Source organism: Sminthopsis crassicaudata, chromosome 1 (assembly GCF_048593235.1).
Source record: "Sminthopsis crassicaudata isolate SCR6 chromosome 1, ASM4859323v1, whole genome shotgun sequence".
Taxonomy (NCBI): Eukaryota; Metazoa; Chordata; class Mammalia; order Dasyuromorphia; family Dasyuridae; genus Sminthopsis; species Sminthopsis crassicaudata.
The window spans coordinates 281270026-281294830 of record NC_133617.1 but is presented as its reverse complement, the minus strand read 5'-3'; the positions used below and the strand labels follow the sequence as shown (position 1 = coordinate 281294830).

Sequence of the window (24805 nt, the reverse complement as noted above, 5' to 3'; positions counted from 1 at the left end):
TAAGCAAAAATTTTGTTCAGTCTTCTAATAATGTTAATTCATAATTCTTGTACCCAGAAGCCAGATTTGGAAGGAATGAAGGACTACTTACTGTAGTCCATGAATGTGTAAGAAGTATGGAGAAATCAAGGCATGGAATATTTTTCTCCTTAGTGATAACTACAAACCATAAAATTTATATGTGAATGTTTAAAAAGTCAGCTCTCAATCAACAAAAATAATCAACTTTGTAAGTAATATGTATTCATTAACATCAAATTTTATCTGGTTTAGTGACATTTGAAAAAAAATATTGTTTCAGAAATCAGACTCTTCATTGGCAAGCAATTGGTAATCCTCGATGTCAAGGAACATGGAAAAAAGTTCGGCGAGTGGACCACTGCTCCTGTCCAGCTGTGCACAGTTTCATTTTTATTTAAAGCATAAACAATTTTTTAAAACATGTAAATATTTTTAATATCATAAGGAACATTTAATACATTTCACAAATCTTTAAAAATTACTTGCTGTGTGCTAAACACTTGTGATACTTTGATGAAAATAAAGAATAAAGAAGGGAATTGTGGCATAGAAGCCATGTCTTAAAAGTAGAGGACTATTACTAGATACTTCTACAGAATCTCCTTGTAGGAAGTCTATGAGACACACATGATGCACATTTGTATTGCATTGAAGTTATTGTCCCACATCCAACCAGAGTATTTACACTTCATGTTAAGATTTTTTTCCATGTCAAAAAATCTCCTTTGAGTTTCCTAAATCATCAGGAATAATGAGGTCCTAAATAAATGGGTGTGGATGGCAGAGAAAGAATGAAATATTGATAGAATTGCTCTCTGAAGCCAGCAGGAAGGGCACTGGATGGGATCAACTTAATCTTATGGCCCCTGTCTTGCTTTGTACAGTCAAGAAATCCAAGTTATGTCAAACCCCTGTGGTTAAATTTCCCCTATAAAACTTTCCATGGTTTATGCCATTTTTGTTGAATCTGCCTTGGAATTATAGCTCACCACAGCACACTGCCTGGTGTATCTTTCCTCTGATCCCGCCATCATGCTTCATGGTGTTTCTCCTCTGATTCCCCAGTATAGATCATGGTGTCTTTCTCCTTACAGTCAACTCTTTTAGGGTACTAAACTCGATGAATTTAGGGCATGCTCCAACTTCATGTAATGTTCCCCTTCTCTTGGTTTAATTGTGAATTCTACTAGGGAACTTGTCTTTTCCATTAATTGTTAAAACCCCTTTTCTTGTTACCTATATGCTTTCCCAATTCTATTTAATATTTACCACTCCTGGTGTCTACTGTATCTCTTCGTTTTGTCTGTACCTCTTCTCTTAAATAAACCTACCTTTTGCCAAAGAGAATGACCATTGTGAATTCTTCACATGATTGAATCCCAACCTTTAATGCTTATATCATTCTATGTGCCAATGACTCAGGTTTTCTTAACTCCAGGCCCAGTGCTCTTTCCTCTGTGCTATGTAACTGCCAATATAAACATAAAGAAAATTTCTTTATGCTGAGTGGACATCTCAAACTGATGTTCTGTGTTGTTTCTACTTGACCATTGCCAATCATTTTGACCTATGTTTTACCATTAGTGTCTGATGACTAGAGGAGAGAATGAGACTGATGACTTTATATAACTCTCCCTTACTTAAATGTAATTCACTTGAAAGTCAAGACACCTTCCTGATATCAAAGAGAGTAAAGGATGAACAATGAACAAATCAGAGTTCTTTAGTCTTTCACAGATGATGTCTTCCCAAAATCTTTATTGTAGGAATTGTTCTTATACTTCACATGATTTCTTGCAAATCCTTGTTTTTCTGAAACTATCCCCTTCATTATTTCTTGTAATTTATTACTTAACCCTGGGCAGTCACTTCATTTGCGAATGCCCTAGCGTTACTCCGTATTTTACATTGCCAGTCTCTCCTAATTCCCAAGGTGTCAGAGAATCCTCTGGCCACTGACCTTTGCAGTGTCACCTAACTTTACCTGACTCACCTCCTCGGAGGTCTTCAGAGGTCTCTGGCTATGATTTCTTTAATCATAGTTTAATAACCGATAGCATGCTCAAGAATAGCCATGTGCAATCTTAGAGTCTTTATTATATTTGCTCACATAATGCCCTGACCTGTTAACTCCCAAGTGAACACCAGGTCTGTGAGAGACCCATGTGTTCACTACCAACCTCCTTACCTCACTTGGCTCAGATACTCCAGGATAGAGAGTGACCTCCTGCTGTGATGGCTTAAAAAGGGTCTGTGAGGTCACACACAAAGCCAATCAGAGAGGGAGCCATCTCTTGCTAAGAAGCTATCTCTATATGGCTGGGATCCCACCCATGGGACAGTCCCAAGCCACAGAAATTACTTCTGGGTCGCTCAAACTTCCTGTTTGCTCTGGGCTTGACTCATAAAAATACCCTTACAATTTCTTACAAAAACATTCATATATACCATAACTAGTTCATTCATTTCCCCAAATAATAAGTATCCCCTCAAATTCTAATTCTCTGCCACTATAAAAGAAGTTGCTTCACTACATTTAGGAGTGGGTACTTTTTAAAAATTCATTCTTTGGTTTGAGACCTAGTAGTATCATTGCTTGGTTGAAGGGTATGCAATTTATTAGTTTATTGGATATAGTTCAAAGTTGCAGAAAATAAAAAGGTAAAAAAAAAGTCAGTCCCTACCATTACTAAATTAAAGGACAATCTGGGGAGTGGGGAAGATACATACACACAAATGAACAGGATGAAAGTAGACCTAACATGCTTCAAAAAAAAAAAAAAAATGGAGAGCACTTACTTTCTGAAGGGGAGCTGAAATGAAGAAAGGTTTCTTTTAAAAGGTTGCGTCTGAGTTATATCTTGAAGAAAGATTATTAGTATTTGGTAGATGGTGTACATAAAAACATGAAGGTAAGATAATACAGAACATTTATTAGTTGAATTTATCTAGAAGATAATCCTTGAAGAGATGAAATAAAGGTGAAAAGAAAATGGTGGAGACTGTGGAGATCCTCAAAATGAGGCTGTAGAGTGTATTTTATGCTGCAGGGATAAGATGACAACTGAACAGTTTGAGAAGTGATATGATCCAAATTGTGTTGACAACAGTGCACTGGTAGAGGTACCTAGGTGGCACAGTGGATAGCATGCTGGTTTTAAAAGTAAGAAAGACTGAATTTTAACCAAATCTCAAATATACAAACTTAAATCATCTTCTCCAAAAACTACCGAGTATACTTTTAACTTAACATGGGTATGTAACACTTTCAGCTTCCTTTTGTGTACATATCTTCCACTATTAAAACATAAGCTTCATTTGAATTTATTTTTTAGCAGCTATGCTTAGGACAGCATATAGCAAGCACTAGGTTTCAAATTACCCAAGGGGCCTAAGGAAAAAAAAAAGTTAAGAACTCTTGTGCTGTGCTATTACCTAAGTCGAATGAAGCAGAGGATGTTAAGAAGTCAGTTTCAATCAGGCAACTCAGTCCTGTTAACTATCTGAATTTCTGCCCATTCATATACTTGGCAACAATATGTGGATTTCAATTTTTTATTTAGTAATATACAATTCCAGCAGTAGAAGGGTTGACTCAATTTTTAAACAGAAAATGGAAAAAAACACACAAATACTCTAATATTTCTTACATCCAATTTACAAATTCCAATCCCTAATAACTTGCAATGCAATTCTAGAATTACCATAAATAAATTTGACATGTTATTTTTTTCCTGGTTTGATAGATTAACAAAGAAAAACATTCTAGCTAGCCCAACTAGCTTGATGCATTTACCATGCATACAATGAAGTGATTCTACATATTCACTGACCATGACATGAAGATAATGCTTGAGGTGAACAAAACAAGTGATAATGATTCCAAGAGTTATTCTAATCACTTTTCACCTAAGTGATATTAAAGTTACCAATTTGATCAGAATTCAAATGTTTCTAGGACAATTAATACACTTGGCTGGTCCTATGTTAAATAAAATCAAAGATTTGATATTTATGATGTATTATTACACATAGAATATGTAATATATAGAATATTACATAAGTCAAGCTTAGCATTTAAGTTAAAAGTCTAGCATAACAAAGTCAAAACAATGTCATAGAAAATTTATTAGCCAATATTATGTTACTTTAAATATTTAATTTATTACCTTCAACCTTCCTCCTTTTATGAAAACATACAATGAACAGAAGTAAACATTGTACATTTTATGAATGAGGTTTTGAAAATTAAGCGACACACTAATGCCCTAACGTCAAGCAATTGCATCTTAGCAGGACATAATTGTTTAGAGACTCAAAATATCCAAATTTTGTTTGGCAGATTTTTTCCAGACTATTCTACATTAAAATGAACAGGATAACAATATGTGGCTTGGTACAAAAAAGACAAAGTACTAAGAAACTTGTCCAATAACTTTGTTCTACAGAAAAATATACTATCACACCAAAACATTTAAAAGTTTCAAAATACATCAACACCAAATGTTTAAAGCAAACCAATTGATTTAGGTGCTTTTCCACATTTAACCCATCTTTTATAAACACATTCAGTCTTCACTGCCTTAAGAAACTAAATCTAACCTCTTCAAAGTCCGCCACCTGTCCTTTAACATAACATTTGTTCGACTGCAGAATGCGTAACTTGTGAGAATTTTCTGCCAACATCCCTCTCCATATTTTTTCACCCCTGATTTCAGTTTCTGGTCTTCATCCGAACTCCATGCCTTCGACAAAAATAAGAGAAAGAAAGTTCACACTATTGTTCTTAGTTTCTTATTATGTATATTTCTAGTTTTCTTGATGTTCTATTGCTATCCAATTCCAATAATTTGGGTGATTTAAAATAAATTTTTTGGATTAAATGTATGTAAACTATAATTCTTTCAGCATAGTGTTGTTGGAAGAATTGTAACTGTCATTGTAATCAGTAGAGACCACAGCAGTAATATATTAAAAAGATTCAGAGATCTGCATTTCAAATTCTTTAAAAACAAAGCCCAAAAAACTATGGCTACAGATCCCTAAAACTAAGGATTTTTCCTTTTCTGAGCAATAAAATGGATTTAAGAAATTAAGCAACCACAAACAATTACCACATCATACTCAGGTATACAAATTTTTGTACAGTATAGTTACTTTCAATATCCAAAAACAACTATAGGATTCATTCATTACAATAAACAATACTTATTTCCAGTAGCTGCATATTCTTTACTATTGTTAATCAAGTCATTCCTCCTTTTTCTCCCTCCCTTCACCCCCATGTGATAAAATTTTCATATCAAAGAAAAATTAGGAATCTATATTAATATCAAATACTAAATAGTATTACCAAAAGGAGCTCATCAAATATGGGTACACTACATTTTTAAAGAGAACTTTTCTGCATAATTAGCTTATGATCAGTTTCTAAAAATATTTACCTCTAAGATTACACATATTTCAGTTAAAAGGTTATTTTCTCTGATAGAAAGAGGAATTATAAAATATTCTTTGATCACCTTCTTGGTTAAGTGGACTTGGTGAAGTCCAGATTTATGATAATCCTTTCACATATATTTTGACCTGGGAGCACCAAACATATTTACAAAGAACAGGTGGCTAGTATTATAATACAGCCTATGAGTATGGATTAAAAAAAATCTAATAGAATAACAGAGAAACTAAAATATTACCTTATTAAAATGGTGCTGTAATCAAATGAGACAGTAAGCAAGAGATAGGAGTAGCTACTTTGAAGCTCTTTACTATTTTCAAAGAGGCTAATAATAATAAGCAAGGAGAGAAGAATTCTTATAACTTCTAAGAAAAGGTTTCAAGCATTAAAAAATGACATTTTAAAGATATCTAGAAAATTAAAAATTACTGAATCATTTGCCCATTTTCTACCTCAATATTTTTATTAGACTCAATGGTTTTCATGAAGGATGAAATGGGAGCAAGAAAGTGTTTGTAAATATCATACAGCAGATTTTTATGACAGAAAAAAATGTAAAGTATAAAGAACATTATATTCTAATATTTATTGCTTGTTGGCTATTTAAAAATTTTTTTTGATACAACAGAGCAAAATGTTGCCCTAAACTCTCTGTCACACAAAAAATTCCCTAAAAAATGTAACAAACATAACTGTTTGATGACTCTGAGATGAAGTAAAACATAAAATAAGGAAATCTATGCTTGAGCAAGGTCTTTGCCATCATCCTGGAAAACTGCGTCACATTATAACATCAAAATTAAAGAAATATACCCTTACATATGATTATCCAGAAGCGCCTATTTGTAGATGACATTGTGCAGACTGCACCAATCCTAGAATACAACAAAGCCTCATAAAGAGATCAATATTCACTTGTGAATTATAGACACAAAGCTATATTGGAAAAAACAAATGGAAAAATAATTTCTTTATTCAGACTACAATAAATGATTGAATGAACTATCCACAGACCTTTGTCCATTAGGATATATCTTGAACAATGAGCAGAACCCCACAATCAAAGGAGAGAAAAACACAATTCTTGTACTCTTAATTGATAAATGCAGCAGTTGCTCATTATCACAGATTATTTGTTTTAAAAATGGGTTCTTGTTGTCGATAGCATAAAATATTTGGGAATCTATCTACCAAGGAAAGTCAGGATTAGCAAAATTACAAAACACTTTCCACACAAATAAAGTCAGATTTAAGTAATTGGAAAAATAGTAAGTGCTCTTGGATAGGCAGAGTGAATATAATAAAGATGACAATATTACCTAATCTATTTATTTAGTGGCTATACCAATTAGACAACCAAGAAACAATTCATCTGCAAGAACAAAAGGTCAAGAATTTCAAGGGAACTAATAAAAAAAAAAAAAAAATCAAACGAAGTCAGCCTAGCTGTACCTGATCTAAAACTATATTATAAAGTAGCAGTCATCAAGACCATTGGTATTGGCTAAGAAATAGACTAGTTGATCAGTGGAATAAGTTAGGTTCATAAGATAAAATATTCAATAACTAGCAATCTAGTGTTTGACAAACCCAAAGATCCCAACTTTTGGGATAAGAACTATTTGACAAAAACTGCTGGGAAAACTGGAAATTAGTATGGCAGAAACTAGGTATGGACCCACATTTAACACCATACACCAAGATAAGATCAAAATGGGTTCATGATTAGGCATAAAGAATGAGTTTATAAATAAATTAGAGGAACATAGGATAGTTTATCTCTCAGACTTGTGGAGGAAGAAGGAATTTGTGACCAAAGAAGAACTAGAGATCATTATTGATCACAAAATAGAAAATTTTGATTACATCAAATTAAAAAGCCTTTGTACAAACAAAACTAATGCAAACAAAATTAGAAGGGAAGCAACAAACTGGGAAAACATTTTTACAATTAAAGGTTCTGATAAAGGCCTCATTTCCAAAATATATAGAGAACTGACTCCAATTGATAAATGGTCAATAGATATGAATAGACAATTTTCAGATGATGAATTTGAAACTATTTCCACTCATATGAAAGTGTTTCAAATAACTATTAATCAGAGAAATGCAAATTAAGACAACTCTGAGATACCACTACACACCTGTCAGATTGACTAAGATGATAGGAACAAATAATGATGAATGTTGGAGGGGATGTGGGAAAACTGGGACACTGATGCATTGTTGGTGGAGTTGTGAATGGATCCAGCCATTCTGGAGAGCAATTTGGAATTATGCCCAAAGTTATCAAACTGTACCTACCCTTTGATCCAGCAAGTGCTACTACTGGGCTTATATCCTAAAGAGGTATTAAAGGGAAAGGGACCTACATGTGCCAAAATGTTTTTGGCAGCTCTTTTTTGTGGTGGCTAGAAACTGGAAATTGAATGGATGCCCATCAATTGGAGAATGGTTGGGTAAATTGTGGCATATGAATGATATGGAATATGTTCTGTAAGAAATGACCAGCAGGATGAATACAGAGGGGCTTGGAAAGACTTACATGAACTGATGTTGAGTGAAATGAGCAGAACCAGGAGATCATTATACACTTCATCAACAATACTGTATGAGGATGTATTCTGATGGAAATGGATATCTTCAACAAAGAGATCTAATTCAGTTACAATTGATCAATGATGGACAGAATCAGCTATACCCAGAGAAGGAATACTGGGAAAGGAATGTGGACTACTTGTATTTTTGTTTTTCTTCCCAGGTTAGTTTTACCTTCTAAATCCAATTTTTCTTGTGCAACAAGAGAATTGTACAGATCTGCATTACATATATTGTATCTAGGATATACTGTAACACGTTTAACATGTATAAGACTGCCTGCCATCTAGGGGAGGAGGTGGAGGGAGGGAAGAGAAAAGTTGGAGCAGAAGTGAGTGCAAGGGACAATGTTGTGAAAAATTACCCATGCATATGTTCTGTCAATAAAGCTATAACTTTTTAAAAAATAGGTTCTCGTTTAGTTGAAAAATTTAATTCAGTCAGTATTCAAAAGATGCCATCAGAAAGATAAGATGAACTGATCATTTGACAAATGCAAGGTAAATGAAGAAAAATACCATTGACATGTCAGGTGGGCCTACTATAATGGATACATGGAATGACATAAATATTATATAGGATTAAAAAGGTCAAGAACTTCATTCTGAGAATGTAGCTATTTCGATGAAACCATAAATTTTAAGAAAATAAGGCTATTTTTTGGGGAAATAGAGCAATAACACATGGACTTTACCAAAAATTAAAATTTTATTCTGAAAGTCATTTAAATAAAATTTTTTTAATGAAAAAACAATATTTAGAGTAATCAGTAGATGAATTTGATGAATTTTACAGACTGTCAACTAATACAATCCTGTTATAACAAAAACTACTACAATGTGTCATTTTGAGTGTTTTACTCCTGATCTTTGGGATTATTTTAATACTGCTACCAAAAGAGATTCTAACAGATATATATATATATATATATATATATATGTATATATATATATATATATATGAAAACAACTGCCAGATTTCTAAGTATTTTCTTTATACTAAGAAGATTCAGTTTCTCCAACCATTTTTCAAAAAAAATTATGATTATTTAAAATGTTATTTTAGAATAAGGATTTGTAAGCTTTTTGTGTGTGTATGTGTGTATTAGATCTCTTTGGTAGTCTGGTAAAACCTACAAATGCCTCCTAAAATAATTTTTTTCCTCCATAAAAGTGTATTTTAGTATTGATAGGTAACGCCATGTAATAGTTAAGATATATTTAAATAATGTATAGGTGACCACATGACTATACTACTGCAGCACTAATAACTAGATAGGCAAAGCATTTAACTAGAAACCAATAAGTAACTGTCTAAATATTGAAAAAGTAACTCTTGTTTTAATCATCCTTCTTTGGGAAAAATAAAACAAAACAAAACAAAAAACCTGCTGGCCACAATGGAAAAATATGTTAAACCAAATCTTCTGCTAGCTATTCCTTCCCTACAAATTTCTTCCATTGTACTAAACCTCTAACTCCAAGGCAAGCCCAAGTTTGTGACTTCCAGCGTGAAATAATGTTTTAAAATGCCTTATTACAAAGGGAATCAATTACATTGAAAAATCTAATTTTTTCCCATCTAAATTCATGGACTTGCTGAAAGCTATCCATGGATCCCATTACTTCTGAAAGCCTTCCACCTACAACTCTGTAAACTATGAGTAGTTAAGTAAAACATACTAAAAAGATGTGCAGATGTTCTTTTTTGTTTTGAAATGTATGATTTCCCCCAAAAAATTTTAAAAAACAATTTTTTAAAAATTGAGTTCCAAATTTTCTTTCATAGCTCCCCCACACCTGAGGCAGTAAGCAGGTAAGTTTATATATGTGCAATTATGTAAAATATTTCCATATTGTCATTTTGTACAAGATTCAAAAAATGAAAGAACAAAAACAGCATGCTTTAGTTTGTTTTCATTCAATATTAATTCCTTCTCAACAGGCAGATACCATGTTTCATCATTAGTTCTTTGTTTTGGCTCACTCTTTTGCTGAGAATAGTTAAGTCATTCACAATTCTTCATCAAACAATATTGCTGTTACTGTTTTGTTCATTTCACTATTCATCTCTTCATGTAAATCCAGGTTTTTCCGAAATTATTCTGCTTATCATTTTTATAGCAAAATAGTACTTCATTACAATCATATACCAGAGCTTGTTTAACCATTTCCCAATTGTTGGGCATCCTTTTAATTTCCAATTCTTAGTCATAGGCTATACAACTAAGAAAATGTTCCAAATTATTAAAAAAAAAAAACTTTTGAATTTAGTTTGTTAATTTAATTGTTAAAATAAGAGAATTGTTATAATAGGCCAGACTTTGCATAATTTTTTCTGGTATTTGAATTGAAAGGAAAACAAAGACTATTACAGATTACTAATATCAAAATGGATCAGAAATTTTTATATTTTATTCATAACATTTTCAGCATTAGAAAATTATGTGATAGTAATTACAAGAGATGCTGGAATGATAGAATTTTTTTTTAAATTACATTAATAATAAACTACACAAGACTTGTGATAATTTGGAGACAGCAAATTCTGATTTGTATTAAACAAGAAGTTTTGAGCATAAGTTTAGCAAGAGAATGGTCTACTAGAGTTATAACCAACTACAAAAACGTTCCTGGAAGAAGGATGTACAAGGGGTAACTGAATCCTTTAGACACGGAGACCCAATAGGGGGAAAACTGCTTTTCAATCACGTGTAACAAACTTAATCAGTGAAGACAGTGGAAGGGAGAAAACTAGTGCTAAGAATCACCGTATTCAAAATGGCTAAAGACATTAATTTATCTGTTGATATTCAACAAATTGATATATTGAAAAGAAATAAACGAGCTATATTTATCATTTTTGTTATAAGTCAGAACATATGTAGTAATAAAAGAATAGGTCAGAGCATTCCTCAGGTGAATAATTAGTGAAGTTGATAAACATTTCACAAACAAGGTGATGATCTCACCTTGCAGATATGATGCATATGATGATTGCCATTAGGAAAAAGACAATCATAAAGATAACATAATTTTATATCAACATAAAGGATAAAAGATTATATGAAGTCCAACACAAGGGAGAATAGTGAATAAGTCATGGTTCAAGATTACTAAATCAGTTACAAATGAAAGCAAGTTATCACACTCCAAAATTCTAACTGTATTTTTGGAAAATAGTTTGTATTTATCTAGCTTTCCATCAGTGCATTAGCAGAATGAAAAAGGAAAACTCTATATAGAAACTACATATAAAGCTTTGTGTTAATATATCTGTTGATGAGAACAGACTGACCCATAAAGGCAAAGTATTGGGTCAGGTTATAGGCCAAATATTATTGTTCTCTGAAACTCTGTAAGTATACTGTCAAAAGCCTTGATCACAGTTCATTATAAAATCCATGAAGACAAAACTCAAAAATTCTAGAGAAGGGACTGAAGATGGGACAATATGATTTAAGAAGAAGCAGATTCTTAAGAAAATATCCAATAACTGAAACACTGGCACCTACAGCTTCGATTTCTGTGTGGTACTTAGAAGTACAAGCCAGGATGCACTGGGACCAAACAGTTTCAGCAAAGACAAAGCTAATCACTAGTTTTGGAAGAATTATGACAACATCATTACTCTCAGCAAATATAGTTAAAAAGTCAATAAAAGTGATCTAAATGATTTGTTTTTTAAAGTCAGAAGATTCTAGACATGGAAAACCCTGAATAGCATACAAAAACATAATTGCCAAAGTCTCATCAGAATGAAAAAAAAAAGATTATTAGTTATCTTAATAAATAAATCCTAGGTGAATCAATTAATTACAGAAAAGTTCAATATTGGCACCAAATTAGAAGACTAAAATGAAAAAAGCTATGATGTTTGCAACCATAATAACTTCAACCTAAAAAGTGCCAACAAACTGTTGTCTATGAACAATCAGAAATGGATGAAAGAGTAAATTATAACTTGAGGTATTTAATTGATATAAAACTGATACAAAAATGAGGCTAAGAAAATGTTTCTGTCAGTAAATGCAATGTCCTTGCTGATTTGAGAGCAATGGCAAAATTTTCTTTTAGGGTACAAATTCCACTAATCAAAATATTAAGAAACAGAGCAAATTGTGAGCAATATTGTCTGCTTGAATATGAAACTCAATTTTCCTAGGGAAAATGGGATGTAAACAAATATCCTCTAAAATTAAAAAACAGAATTATGAATTAAATAGAGTATTTAAGTAAATTTTAGCTTCCTTAATATTATCCACAACACTAGAATATGCAGTGTCAGTGCATGGAAGGAAAAACTGGAAAGCAATAATTTTTAAGATCTACAATACATTTGGATTTCTTCTTTTGATGAATGATATTAATAAGTCACAAAAGGTGAGATAAAACATCTACATAACCAAATACCTATTTAATCTTTCAAATATTTATGATCTATGCACAGAAGTTATCCAGCCTTCAAAAAGATATTCTGGCTGACTACATTTTAGCAGTCTTGGAAGATCCTGCCTTTTTTTTTTTCTTTTTCTGATTACTCCTCCGAAAATGTTTCAGCAGAACAAAACTGAAACTTTAATTGTATTGTATCACAAAGATAATTCTTCCAATGATACTTTGATCAACAGGAAACAAAGTGAAGAAAAGATAAATACATGTTCACCAATGGTATTTACCACTCTCACAGACAAGAAATGGTAGAAAGTTCAAATGAAAGAGATCATAACATTCTTTAGATGTTTCTTTTTGTTCAAAATATTTTGCAGACCAGGCATTCATTAGAAAATAATAGAACCTCTTTACTAAGATCTACAATCCCCTTGCAATCTGTATAATTAGCATTTCCTCATTTCCAAAGTGGCTACTATGGGACTTCTCTATTATGCCATGGTTTCGGATACCTCCCCTCATCTACCTCATGCTTTTTAAGCTTCCTTTTGTGTATTATTGTCCCTATCCCCCCATCATTGTGAGATTGTGAGCTCCTTGACATTAGGGATTGCCTAATTGAATCATGAAGATTGAGCACAGTGCTTGGCACATAGTACGTGCTTTAAAAATGTTGATGGATTATAGATTATTATTGAGGTTGTTAAAGTAATCTATTAATATTCCATATCTTAGTTATCATAGATGGATATTGCATTGGGCTTAGAACTGAAGAAGAGTAAGGCAGTAGATTGAACATTTGAGAAATATCTCAACATTTCCAAAAACTCAACTTGCTTACTTGTCTCCAAAAATCCAGGTTTTTTAAAAGTTGTGAATTATGGAACAGACTGATCACAAATAAAAAAAAAGCTGGTGACCCAAAAAGTTACATGTAGGTACATTATTGTGTTCTGTCTTGTGTAGCTTAAAAGGCATCATATCAAAGATATTTCTGATCAGAAGATCCTCATGTTTAAGTAGGGAGCACAAAGACTAAGGAAGACAGGTATTCCAATTATTAAAAAAATGGTATTATTTTATAAATTGTGAAAATGTCCAAAAGAAGGCAGCAGTACTTTAGTAGACTTGTAAAGGATTATTATACACAATAATAATAATGGTGGATAATAACTACACAAAATTAAAAGATAAAGATGGATTGCTATTGCCTCCATCATACTTGTATCTTTTTAATGTGTTCTTTTTTCCTTTTTGCCCTTTCTTTATTTCTCCAGCACTTAGGATAGTGGTTGGCACATAGTGGTTGCTTAATAAATTTTTACTGACTTGATACTAGATACTATTGGTTCTAGCTTAGGCGTTTATTAAGCTAAATGGGTTTCTTTCTCTGAGTGAAGATATGTGAAGATTAAATTTAAAGGTTTAAGTTTCAGAAGCAAGACTTTGTGAAAACATGTTTGGTTCATCATATTAATATGGGTAAATAATAAATTAAATTTGGAATCACCAAATACAACAAACTAGAAGGCTAAGTAATACCACAGATTGAGTGATATACCCACATTCAAATTCATCTTCAGTTTCAGCTAATTAGTTATATGACCCTGGCCAAGTAACTTATCCTCTATTTGCCTTAGTTTCTCATCTGCAAAATGGAAACAGTAACAGTACCTACCTTCCCCAGCGTTGTCATGAGGAAAAAAATTCTCCCGTTTGTAAAACACTGTGAAAATTTAAAAGTGCTATATAAAATTGTTAAAATTTGAGGCAGCTGATGGTAGAAAGAATACTAGAGCTGAAGTTAATAGTTGTTGTTTAGTTTTGTCTGACTCCATTATCCCATTTAGGGTTTTCTTGGCAAAGATAGTGGAATGGTTTGCCATTTCCTAGAGTTTATTTTATGTATAAGGAAACAGAAGCAACCAGAGTTAAGTAATTATCCAGGGTCACAAAGTTAGGAAGTGTCTGAGGCCAGATTTGAACTCGGGAAACCAAGTCCTCTTTACTCCAGACCTGGCACTTTATCCACTATACCACCAAGCAACCCCAAATAATCTCAGGCACTGCCAAGACTGTCAGTCAGGAGACCCAAATTAAAATTTGGTTTCAGATACTTATAACAATTTGATCTCAGAGGTAAGTCACTTAACCTCTGTCTGCCTCAGTTTCTTTAAATGTAAAATAGAAACAATAATAGCAACTATTCCCTCCCAGGATTGTTGCAAGAATGAAATGAAATATTTTACATTTTGGTACTATATAAATGCTTATTCTTTTTCATTTATCCTCATTATCTATGTAATGGAAGTTTTGCACAATGTCTTTATCCACTAGCTTAATTTCACGATGACACAGATAGAGATACCATGCTAAAGTTGAAACTATTATAACAATGCTAAACTGCTATTTCAAATAGGACTCAAATTTATTAAGTATGATACATGCTTTCTCATTTCTACTTATCCAACCCTAACCTTTCTCTAAATGTTCAGGACAGCATTTCCATCTTATTATTGCAACATCTTAAGCTGTTTGTCACAAAAACCAACTTAAATCCAAAAATGTCCAAAACCGAACTATTACCCTCCCTCCCACCAAGCTTTTCTCTTTCCATGACTTTCTTATTACTGTTAACGTTAAGTGTAAAATCTAAGCTTATCATCTTACCTACTTTGATGCCAAGGTCTGTCAGTTTAACCTTTGCACCATTTCTTACATATTTACTCTCTTCTGATACTGCCACTAACCTGATAGAGATCTTCTTCAACTCATCCCTGAATTACTGAAAGAACTTGGCCACTCAGTCTGCTCCAAATCTCTCCTCACGTTATTCTATATTCAATTTTCCAAAAATCAGGTCATGCAACCCTTTCCCCCGCTTCCTGTAAATTCTAGTGGCTTCCTATTTCTTCCAGGATCAGATCCGTCCTCTCATCAATAATCAAAGCCCTTTCCAACTCAAGTCCCTACTTTTTCAAGTCTTCTACTTTACTTACCTCCACTTATTTTGGATCTACTGACACTTAATGGTTCTCCTTACTGTTCCTCATGTTTCTCCCAACTCCATTCATTTTCACTGGGTGTTTTCCATATCTGGCTCCTGCCCTCCCTGATTTCTTGCAAGTCTCAATCAAAAACCTACCTTCTGTAAGAGTCATTCCTCATCCTTCCCTTAATGCTTGTGCCTTCCTCTACATATCAAGTTTGTATGTAAATGTTTTCATGTTATTTCCCTTGTGAAACTGTGAGCTTCTTGAGATCAGGGATTGCTTTGTGCCTTTCTTTGTGTACCCCCCAAATTAAGAGTGCATGTTGTAGTACTTAACAAATGTTTTTTGACTGCTTTAAAAGATAATTTACTCAGTTTTCTCTCTTTTTTTCTTTTGAGGGCCATACATTGAGATGTGTATATTTGAAAGCAGTATTTTTTATCTTACCTATTTACAATGTCCATAAATATTTTTTATTTAATTTGAATTAAGAAACACCTACCCTCCTTTTCCATCGTCTAGGTCTTTCAGAAGTGTTTGTTTCATTGTTTGCCTTGTTTTTGTTACTGTCTTTAGTGGTTATTATATGTTTTATAGTGCTTTTGCTACTTTTTTTAAGACTTTGCGTGATCCTTTTACCTAAAAGAAGAAATATTCTTATTACACAAAAATGGATAATATTAAAGATGATTCCCAGATTTTTTCCTTACCATTGTGCAAAAGCACAAAACTTACTTATTATTTTTCTAATTATTAAATTCTTTTTAGAATGCTTAAAGAAGGTAGAAATATGTAAGCTTTAAAAAGACATAGGGATATTTCAAAATTTTACAAACACATAAATTATATTGTCCCAGCCAACTCCCTCCTCCCCATCCTGGGGATTAATCAATTACCTTTCAGAAATCATTTTTGCATTTTTATAATGGAATAAAATTTGAGCAAAGGACAATAAGATCTATCAGTACAAACATTTCCTTCACTAATAAATACTGAGACTGCAATTCCTCTACATCTTAGTTGTGGCCAAAAAAAAAAAAAATTAATTTGTACCTACTGATATCTTAGGCTTCTCCCAACTTACTTGGATCATTCCTCAGATGAGTCCATCACTTTATTTGTACTCAAAGTGCTGTATTTGTCTTATTAAAACTTGTGCTCTACTGGTAAAGCTTTCAAGAACCTAAAGTCACTTTCACACAATAATAAAAACACTCAGATAGGGCTTTAGTAGAGCTATAGGAAAAATTTAAAAAGCATTTTGTAAAAGCAATAACAAACTTAATAATTTTCTATAAATTTAAATTAAATAAAAATTATTTCAATGGTAAAGGATGTAAAAAAATGGAGGCACCATGTCACAGCAAAGAAAAAGCGTAGTACTAAGTATTAGGAAACCTGGGTTTTCAAAGCTGAAGTTCTGTCAATCTGGGCCACGGTTTGCTTTTCTGTACAATACAGGAGGTGGAATAAGAAGATCTCCAAGGTCTCTTCTAGTTCTGAAATTTTATGGTATTAGAAAATCATACTCACTTCCTTGACTCCTTATTTTTATTCTTGTTTCCTCAATATCTTGGTGCTCTGAGTTCTCAAGTTTATTTTGTGACAAAGATAAGGGAGATTCATGAGACCTAAATAAGATAAAATGTTGAATCTTATTGAATCTATTCCTGCATAAGATATAGTAAAATTATGGAGTCACAGCTTTATCAAATCTTTTTTATAATTATATTTCTCCCTTTACCTCAAAGTATTGACTCAAATACTCACTATCTTGGCTAAGGTACCTAGCCAACACCAGTGACACTGTTGCTGTCATGTCTCCCTCCCTCCAATTCTTTCTCACCAACCCCTCCTAGATTCTTTGTGGCTTATTTTCTATAATTGCAACAAACTTCCAAACTGTGATAATTCAAATATTTAAATAGCTAATTCAAAAAATCTATAATACATACTTACTCCCAGTAATATTCAGGCAGTCTTCTTCTGTTGACAAGTATTTCCTGTGCTCAAAGATTATTTCTATTAGTTTGTTTCCTGATGATCTCCAAATAAGCCTTCCTCTAGTCCTTAGTCTCACTCTGGACTACTGCCACAACTTCCTCCCCCTCTTCCACTCCACTACAGGACTTTTTACTGCTTGGCTCCCTTGGGCCAGCACCAATACAACTCTATTCTGGAAGTTCTTGAAACATAGCATACTGAGAAAATAGGGGAGCAAAGCAGTGTATGGAATTGTGATAGAATAATGTGATTGATTCTGAGGTGTGAGTGTTATCTTCTACAATAAGAAAAGTTCCAAAAATGTTGAGTGATGGCACAATAATGTGAATAGATACAAAGCCTTCTAAAGGGATTAATTTGAAAGAAAACATTCATTTAAAAGTTTTGTCATATTTAAATAATAAAAAAGTCACAAATAGTTATAACCCATTGTTCACAATGGAAAAATGTGTGATTAAAATGGAAAGACATTGAATTAAAGAAATTTATGATCTAAATTTGTGTAGACCTTCAATTAGTTCATATTCAAAGCAAGGCTCTAAGGCTTCTTTCTTAACATTATAAAGCAGCAGTATAGTGAAGGAACAAAAAAATGAAAAACTCAAGTGTTAGTGCTCGCAGTTCCATTATAGAGGCAATATTTAAAATATATTTCTCTATATATTTTTCATTTTATTTATTTATTTATCAGGGCTTTAAATAAGAATAGCAGAGAATATACTGATTCTCAGGAATGCTATTTTGCTTCAAAAGAAACAGAAAGACAAAAAAAAATTGATGCTTATGGACTGAATTAAGGAAAAATGTGTAATGAGGAAAAATAAATCAGTGAAAGGCTTTAATAGATCACTCTTGACAATGTATTATGTATTAAGTGACCCTAAGGCTACCCAAGTCTTCTCAGATATACTTGTAAAAATCTACTGCAAGAAGTTCTTCCAACAATCCTGATAAAGCTGTTTCATTTCTTCAACTCCTTAGTTGTAACAGTAAAAATAAAGCAGGGATTATTAAAAAGATAAGCACTCAAGATTATGAAATTGTATATTTAGATATATCATATGTGTCTACTGAACTGGCATTTACTAACTGTCTACTCTGTGCCAAGTACTCTTCAAATTAGAGAACACAAATTATTAGACAGTTCCTGCTCTCAAAGAGCTTACACTCTAATGGAAGACAAGAAGCAAACAGCTTTGTACAAACAAATTATAAAAAAAAAAAAAAAAAAAAAATATATATATATATATATACACACACACACACACACACACACACACACACACGCTAGATAGATTGGAGATAATTTCAGAGGGAGGGAAGATACTAAGATTAAGGAGAACAAGGAAAGAATTCCTATAGAAGATAAGATTTTAGCTGAGATTTGAAGAATATCATGAAAAAGAGATGACATAAGAATTTCCAGTATGGGGAACAGTCAGTGAGATATAAGAAAGCTAAAAGAGTGTCTTGAGCAAGGATGAGCAAGGAGTCCAGTGTCAGTGAATCAAGATAATATTGCAGGGTTAGGGTAGTGATGGTGGGTGGATGGAGAGAGATGGAGGGGAAAAGAAGGAGAGAGTAAGTTTTAGGAAGACTAGAAAGATAGAATGGGCAGGTTATAGAGAGCTTACATAAGACTTTATCCAGATTTTTGTTCCAGAAGGCTATAGGGAACTACTGGAGTTGACTGAATGTAGACATGGGATATAGGTGGATGTGGTTAGATTTATACAAGATCAATTAAACACTTGAATGGAGGATGGTGAGGAACATACTAAAAAAAGGTGGGAAAATCACCAGCAAGCTTTTGCAATTTTCTAGCTACTATACTACTACAGCATAGTAGGTTTAATAGATTTATACTTTTAGAAAGCTTTACGCTATCTTGGAATACCAACTGTAATTACTAAATATAGTAGTTTTCAAAATTTCTATAAAAATCATATCAGAAACCTATTTCATAATTATGTTATTGTTTCTGTGGAAAAATCAGATTCTACTTAAGAGCATCCAATCTAATCTAAGATTTTTCATTTCTCATTTTTCTAGAGACAGTTTTTGTCTTTTAGGAAGTTAAAAAGCAAATGCTTTTTAAAAACTCAGATTTATCGGATCTTGAGATTATTTTTAGGCATGTAAACAAATTAATGGGGACACAGCAAACAGAGTGTTGAACAGATTTACTCTGGCATGTCTTAAATTTTATAATACTAACGTGTTGAAAAGAACCCTAACATTATATCTAGTTCTAATTTCCCACCAAATACAGGACTCCATTTGACAACACGACCAAATTAATTTCATTAACTGACTCTCCATAAACAAATCTGATGACACAATTCAATGAGTTTTTGAAAAATGACAACTTAAAATCATATCAATTTGCTTAATTTTAGACTTTACTGACTGAGAAGATATGATGTAGTGGGACAATTAATTAAGGAAGCTTGGGTTCAAATCCTGAGTAGGCTATTTGCTAATTATGTAATTGTATATATTCATCCATTAACTGAGGACAATACTTATACTACCTATCTCATAGTTACTGTGCAGATTGTCTTAGAAGCTTAAAGCCTAAATAAACAAGAGTTATTATTATTATTATTTAAAATCACTCTCTGATTACTTACCGTACTTAAGTGTAGGACACCAGGACCTGGTTGGTTCATTCAATGATTTTAAAATTAAACAACAGAAAACCTAATTTCATTTTACCTGGTTATGGATGGTGAACTCGCAGGAGATTCCGGTTTTGAATTCTGTTTTTCACTAATTTTTAAAGAAAAAGAATTAAGTTTTAAAAGGTTTTCACAAGTATTATTCAAATTGTATAGTAGATTTTTTATTTTAATTGATGAAACATAAACTTCTTGAATGCAGCTTTGGCATGCCAGCAGGTGTCACTTAACAGAAAATATTTATAAGCCCCATTATTATTTAGATCTTTAGAGCAAATAAATTTCACCTCAAAATATACCAAATACAGCATAACAGATAAAGTCTTAGTTCATATCTATTTTGGATATTATCACTTCCTACAATTCAGTTACATTATTTTCATTCAATCATTTGTTTATACATTCACCCAAATTCCAAGAGTTCCTGCCCTCTTATGTACTTGTTTTCAAGTTTTCAAATCCTTTAAAATTAGGCCCCATTGTATATGTAAGTCAACTTTTTCAACAGCTCTTTAATATGCACCTTATTACCTTGTCAGGGCAGGTCTTAATGGCTATTCATTTATTTTCTTCCCCTTGCATGTAAAGGGCTTTTCCTTTCCCCCTAAAAATCAAGTTCATCTCTCAACATAAAGTTCATGACTCACTTCTTTTTGTTGTTTTAGTGACTAAGGGAAAAGGCTATTTATATTCTGTTCTTGAACTCTTTCTAGGTATAGTGTAAATACCTGACACACAGTAAGTACTTACTAAATGTGACTCAACTGAATTTAATTTAGACACAAATAGCATTGATTATTAATTTTTTTGGGGGGGGAGGGGGAGACCAATGCTGGAAGGAATATCCAATATGCATAATAGAATTAATATTCAACAACACAGAAGGGTGACAGGCTAAAGCTATCAAAAATAACACTGAATAGGGATATAAAAATGCAAAGTTAAAATCCAGTACTTAATACATGATAGTTTGATAATTAAAAAGGCAATCCATATTAAAAAGATTCCACAAGTAGGTTAAAGCCAAAAAGGATGTATACATATATGCTAACACTCATAGCAGCAATTTTTGTGGTAGGGGAAAAATGGACAAATAAGAATCTATGGTTGGAGTTTGAAGAAATCAAAGTACATGATCCTAATGGAATAACACAGTGTTTTAAGAAATAAAAGAACAGAAAATCAGAGGAAACACAAAAAAACCCAAGATTTGTATGAATTGTAGAAACTAGAAATCAATTCCTAATGAATAATGGAAATGAACTAAAGAATAATGAATTCTGGTGAAAAGATAATGATGTTTTTCTCCCATAATTACCAAAAAGTTCATTATAAAGGTTCCAATAGAACATATGATGAAATATACCCTGCAGAGATGGAATAGGACAGACATGAAACAATACATACCCTATTAGATGAAGACTTTGTTGCAGTTTTACTCAAAACTTTTTTTTTTTTTGTGGTTATAAAAGGGAAGTTATATGTTTGTATATTCCTGTGCATGTATATGTCAGGAAATTTAAAGTCAGAGTCAACAAAAACTTTTTTATAATACATAGTGGCTAGAGTTTATCTTTATCTTGATAAAGTGAATAGTGTGTCAATGAGATCTTTTTTCATATGCATATTTAAGGAACAGACGGAAAAAAAAAAACTGGAGCTGAAAAACAGCAAGGGAAGGTAAACACAAAAGATGATGAAGAGACATCACATCATGAAAGAAGGAAATATCAACAATACAGAAAAGTCAAGGAAAATGAGTAATAATGATAATAATAGATATAGCACAGTTATTATTTCTTTTGGAAAAGTTTCAACAGAATGATGGTGAAGCAAGTCAAATATCAAGAGTGGTGGGGACTATAAGTTGTTGTAGAATAAAAGATAGTATATGTAGTTTATTTTTTTTAAGATCATGGCAAAGAAAGGGAGGAAAGAAATGGGATAAGGACTTGTTGGGAATAGCAAGGTAAAAGAAAATGGATTTTTGTGTTTTTGTTTTTATGAAGACGTATGAAAGATTCAGTGGAGACAGAAGAGAAAAAAAATGAATGAGGATAACTGAAGGAATCAGTAAGATAAGATATTAATATGATAATTGGTAAATTTGTTTAGCGTACAAAAGAATGTTTTCAGGTGTGTCCTAAATTCTGGAAAGTATTATTTTGAGCTGGGGTTTGAGGACTATAGGATTCAGTTCCCTTTTCAGAGTGAAAACTCTCACCCAATATATTTTTAAGATTACACTTCTTAACCCAGAACAAACTATCTCCCAGCAAATACATTTTGTTGGTCAGAAGGAAATATAAGTGAATGGATAGAGAGTTAAATAAATTCATCACTTTTTTTCACTTAATATGATTTCTCTATGATAAGTATGTCAAATAATGGATTTACAAACCTATTTTCTGTTTCGCTGCTTGGGCTTTCAACAAAGGGACCGAAAATTTCTTCATCTTTTTTGCTTTCCACTACTTTTAATGCTGCCTGAGGGGGAAAAAAAAGGAAAGATTAAATAAAACCAAAGAACATTAAAAATAAATCTAAGATAATTTTTAAATTTGAGTCATGTTTAACTCAGTAAGTTTTAACAAATGAAATTTATTTTTTATATGTATATAGATAAGTATTAACATATACATAATATACTTTTCCCCAGTTACACAAAAACAAACAAATGAAACTTCAAAGAAGTTATGCTGCTTTGATTACAGCAGAAGATACAGAGTTCTAACTATTTCAGGTTCTGTCATGGTTCTTTGTTCTTTTAATGTTCAGATAATTTCTCTGTAGAATAAACCATTCGGTTATCTTGTAAACGTGGTAACATTTCAGTCCTCCCCAAAGCCAACTAGAATGAGAGACTTCAGTTTTGTGCTTTCCTGCTCATCGAATAATGACACAGAAAATACTAGAAAAAGGTACAATTTAAGTCAACTTCCTGGTACATGCATATTATATATCACCTTCTGACTGAAATCAATCAACAAATTAACACCCATTTTATAGTTGCAACATTACAAAGTATGGCTCATTTAGCCTAAATTTACATATAATCTTTCAGCAACTATATTTAATCTGCCATCTCTGGAGAGATGATTAGAGAGTCTGTCACTATTAGACTGTCCAAAAGGTAATGAATTCTATATCAATGACCAGCTATGTCTAGTCATTAGCAAGTAGATCTCAAAGCAAATGATGGTCATTATAAAAAGGGAAATACAGGCTTGATGCAGGAGAAAAACTTTCTAATAATTAGAACTATTCCAAAATGAAATGGTCTGGCTCAAGAGATAGCAGATTGCAAGACAATTCCAAAAGACTCATAATGAAAAATGCCTCCAGAGAAAGAATTGATGCCATCTGAATACAGATTAAAAGCATGCTATATTTTCACCTTTTTAAAAAATTTGAATTTCACCCCATAAAATGACTAACTTGGAAATGGTTTACATGATTGTACAGAGGTATAACCTATATCAGATTGTTTATCATGTAAGGGAAAGGGGGTAAGATAGAATTTAAAACTCAAAAACTTTTTTAAAAAAGTTAAAAATTGTTTTTACATGTAATTGGGGAAAACATTTTTAAAAGATTGTTAAACAAGGTTTCGCAAAGATGAATTTTGAAAACAACTTTGCATGCAATTGGAAAAATAAAATACTATTAAAAAAGGTTAAATGTAATTGGGAAATATTTAATGAGATTACAAAAAAGAGATAGTGGATTGCCTCCTTTCACTAGAGATAGTTAGTTACACTATAGATTTTGAGGGAAGAATCTATGCTTGAACATCTCTTTCAAATCTGAATTTCAAAAAGCTGGACCTAATACAGAAATATGAAATTTAAAAGAAAGGAAGACTTGCTAGAATTAATGGAGATTAAAGTGAGCAGAACCCAGATAACAATGAATGCAATGATAAATCTGTAGAGAAAAACAATTTTGGATCACAACATAGTTTTTTCTTTTTCTTTTTCTTTTTTTTTTTTTTTGCTGTTTGCTTACTTTCTGCTTTTCGCATTTTTCCCCTTTTTGATCTGACTTTCCTTGTGCAGCATGATGAATGTGAGAATATGTACAGTAGAACTATACAAGAAAAATAACTTTGAAAGCCTTAAGTATTCTGACAGAGAACAAAAGACAACTAGAACTTCAGAGGTCTGATGATGGAGTATGCAGGCCATCTCTTGAAAGAGGGGTGAAAAATTTATGATTCATAATGAGATTATAGTTTCTTAAGACATGAATATAGTTGGCTTATTTGTTACAAGGACAACATTTTTTCTTTTTTCAAGGCAGCAGTAGGAACAATATTTTTCTTTTCTTGAGGAAGGAGTAGAGGGATTAAAACTGAAGCATTTAATAATAATAGCTAGTTTTCATGCAGCACTTTAATGTTTGATAATCCTACAAATATCTCATTTTATATATGCTCACAACAATCCTGGGAAATGGGTACTATTATCCTCTCTTTATAGATAAGGAAACTTGAGGGGGATAGGTCAAGTGACTTATTTACCTAATGTCACACAACAATTATCTGAAACCAAATTTGAATTTACTTCTTGACGCCCTGTATAGAGCTCTGGCCACTGTGTATTTCAGAACAGAGAAATTCAGAAGAAAACAGAGTAGTTTTTCAATGTAAAAATGAAA

At 32.3% G+C, this 24805-nt stretch overlaps 2 protein-coding genes across 4 annotated transcripts in view; one reads left to right on the top strand and one right to left on the bottom strand.

Moving 5' to 3' along the window:
• The window catches only part of SBSPON (somatomedin B and thrombospondin type 1 domain containing), a 50155-nt gene extending 48792 nt beyond the window's left edge, over positions 1–1363 (top strand). Inside the window, exon 5 of the mRNA XM_074278875.1 lies at positions 302–1363. Coding sequence (XP_074134976.1) covers positions 302–419 — 118 coding nt within the window. The 3' untranslated portion in view covers positions 420–1363. The remainder of the gene's footprint in view (positions 1–301) is intronic.
• Positions 1364–3562: 2199 nt separating this feature from the next.
• Positions 3563–24805, bottom strand: part of TERF1 (telomeric repeat binding factor 1) — a 38854-nt gene continuing 17611 nt past the window's right edge. The window contains exons 6-10 of one of the 3 annotated variants that reach the window (XM_074278872.1): positions 22548–22633; positions 20184–20237; positions 16995–17092; positions 15964–16100; positions 3563–4766 (exon numbers count right to left, since the gene is read on the bottom strand). In XM_074278872.1, the coding sequence (XP_074134973.1) occupies positions 4605–4766; positions 15964–16100; positions 16995–17092; positions 20184–20237; positions 22548–22633 (537 nt within the window). In that variant the 3' untranslated portion in view covers positions 3563–4604. Of the gene's footprint in view, positions 4767–5717; positions 5805–12566; positions 14195–15963; positions 16101–16994; positions 17093–20183; positions 20238–22547; positions 22634–24805 lie in introns of those variants that run through there. The other 2 variants (XM_074278874.1, XM_074278873.1) reach the window with 2 other exon arrangements.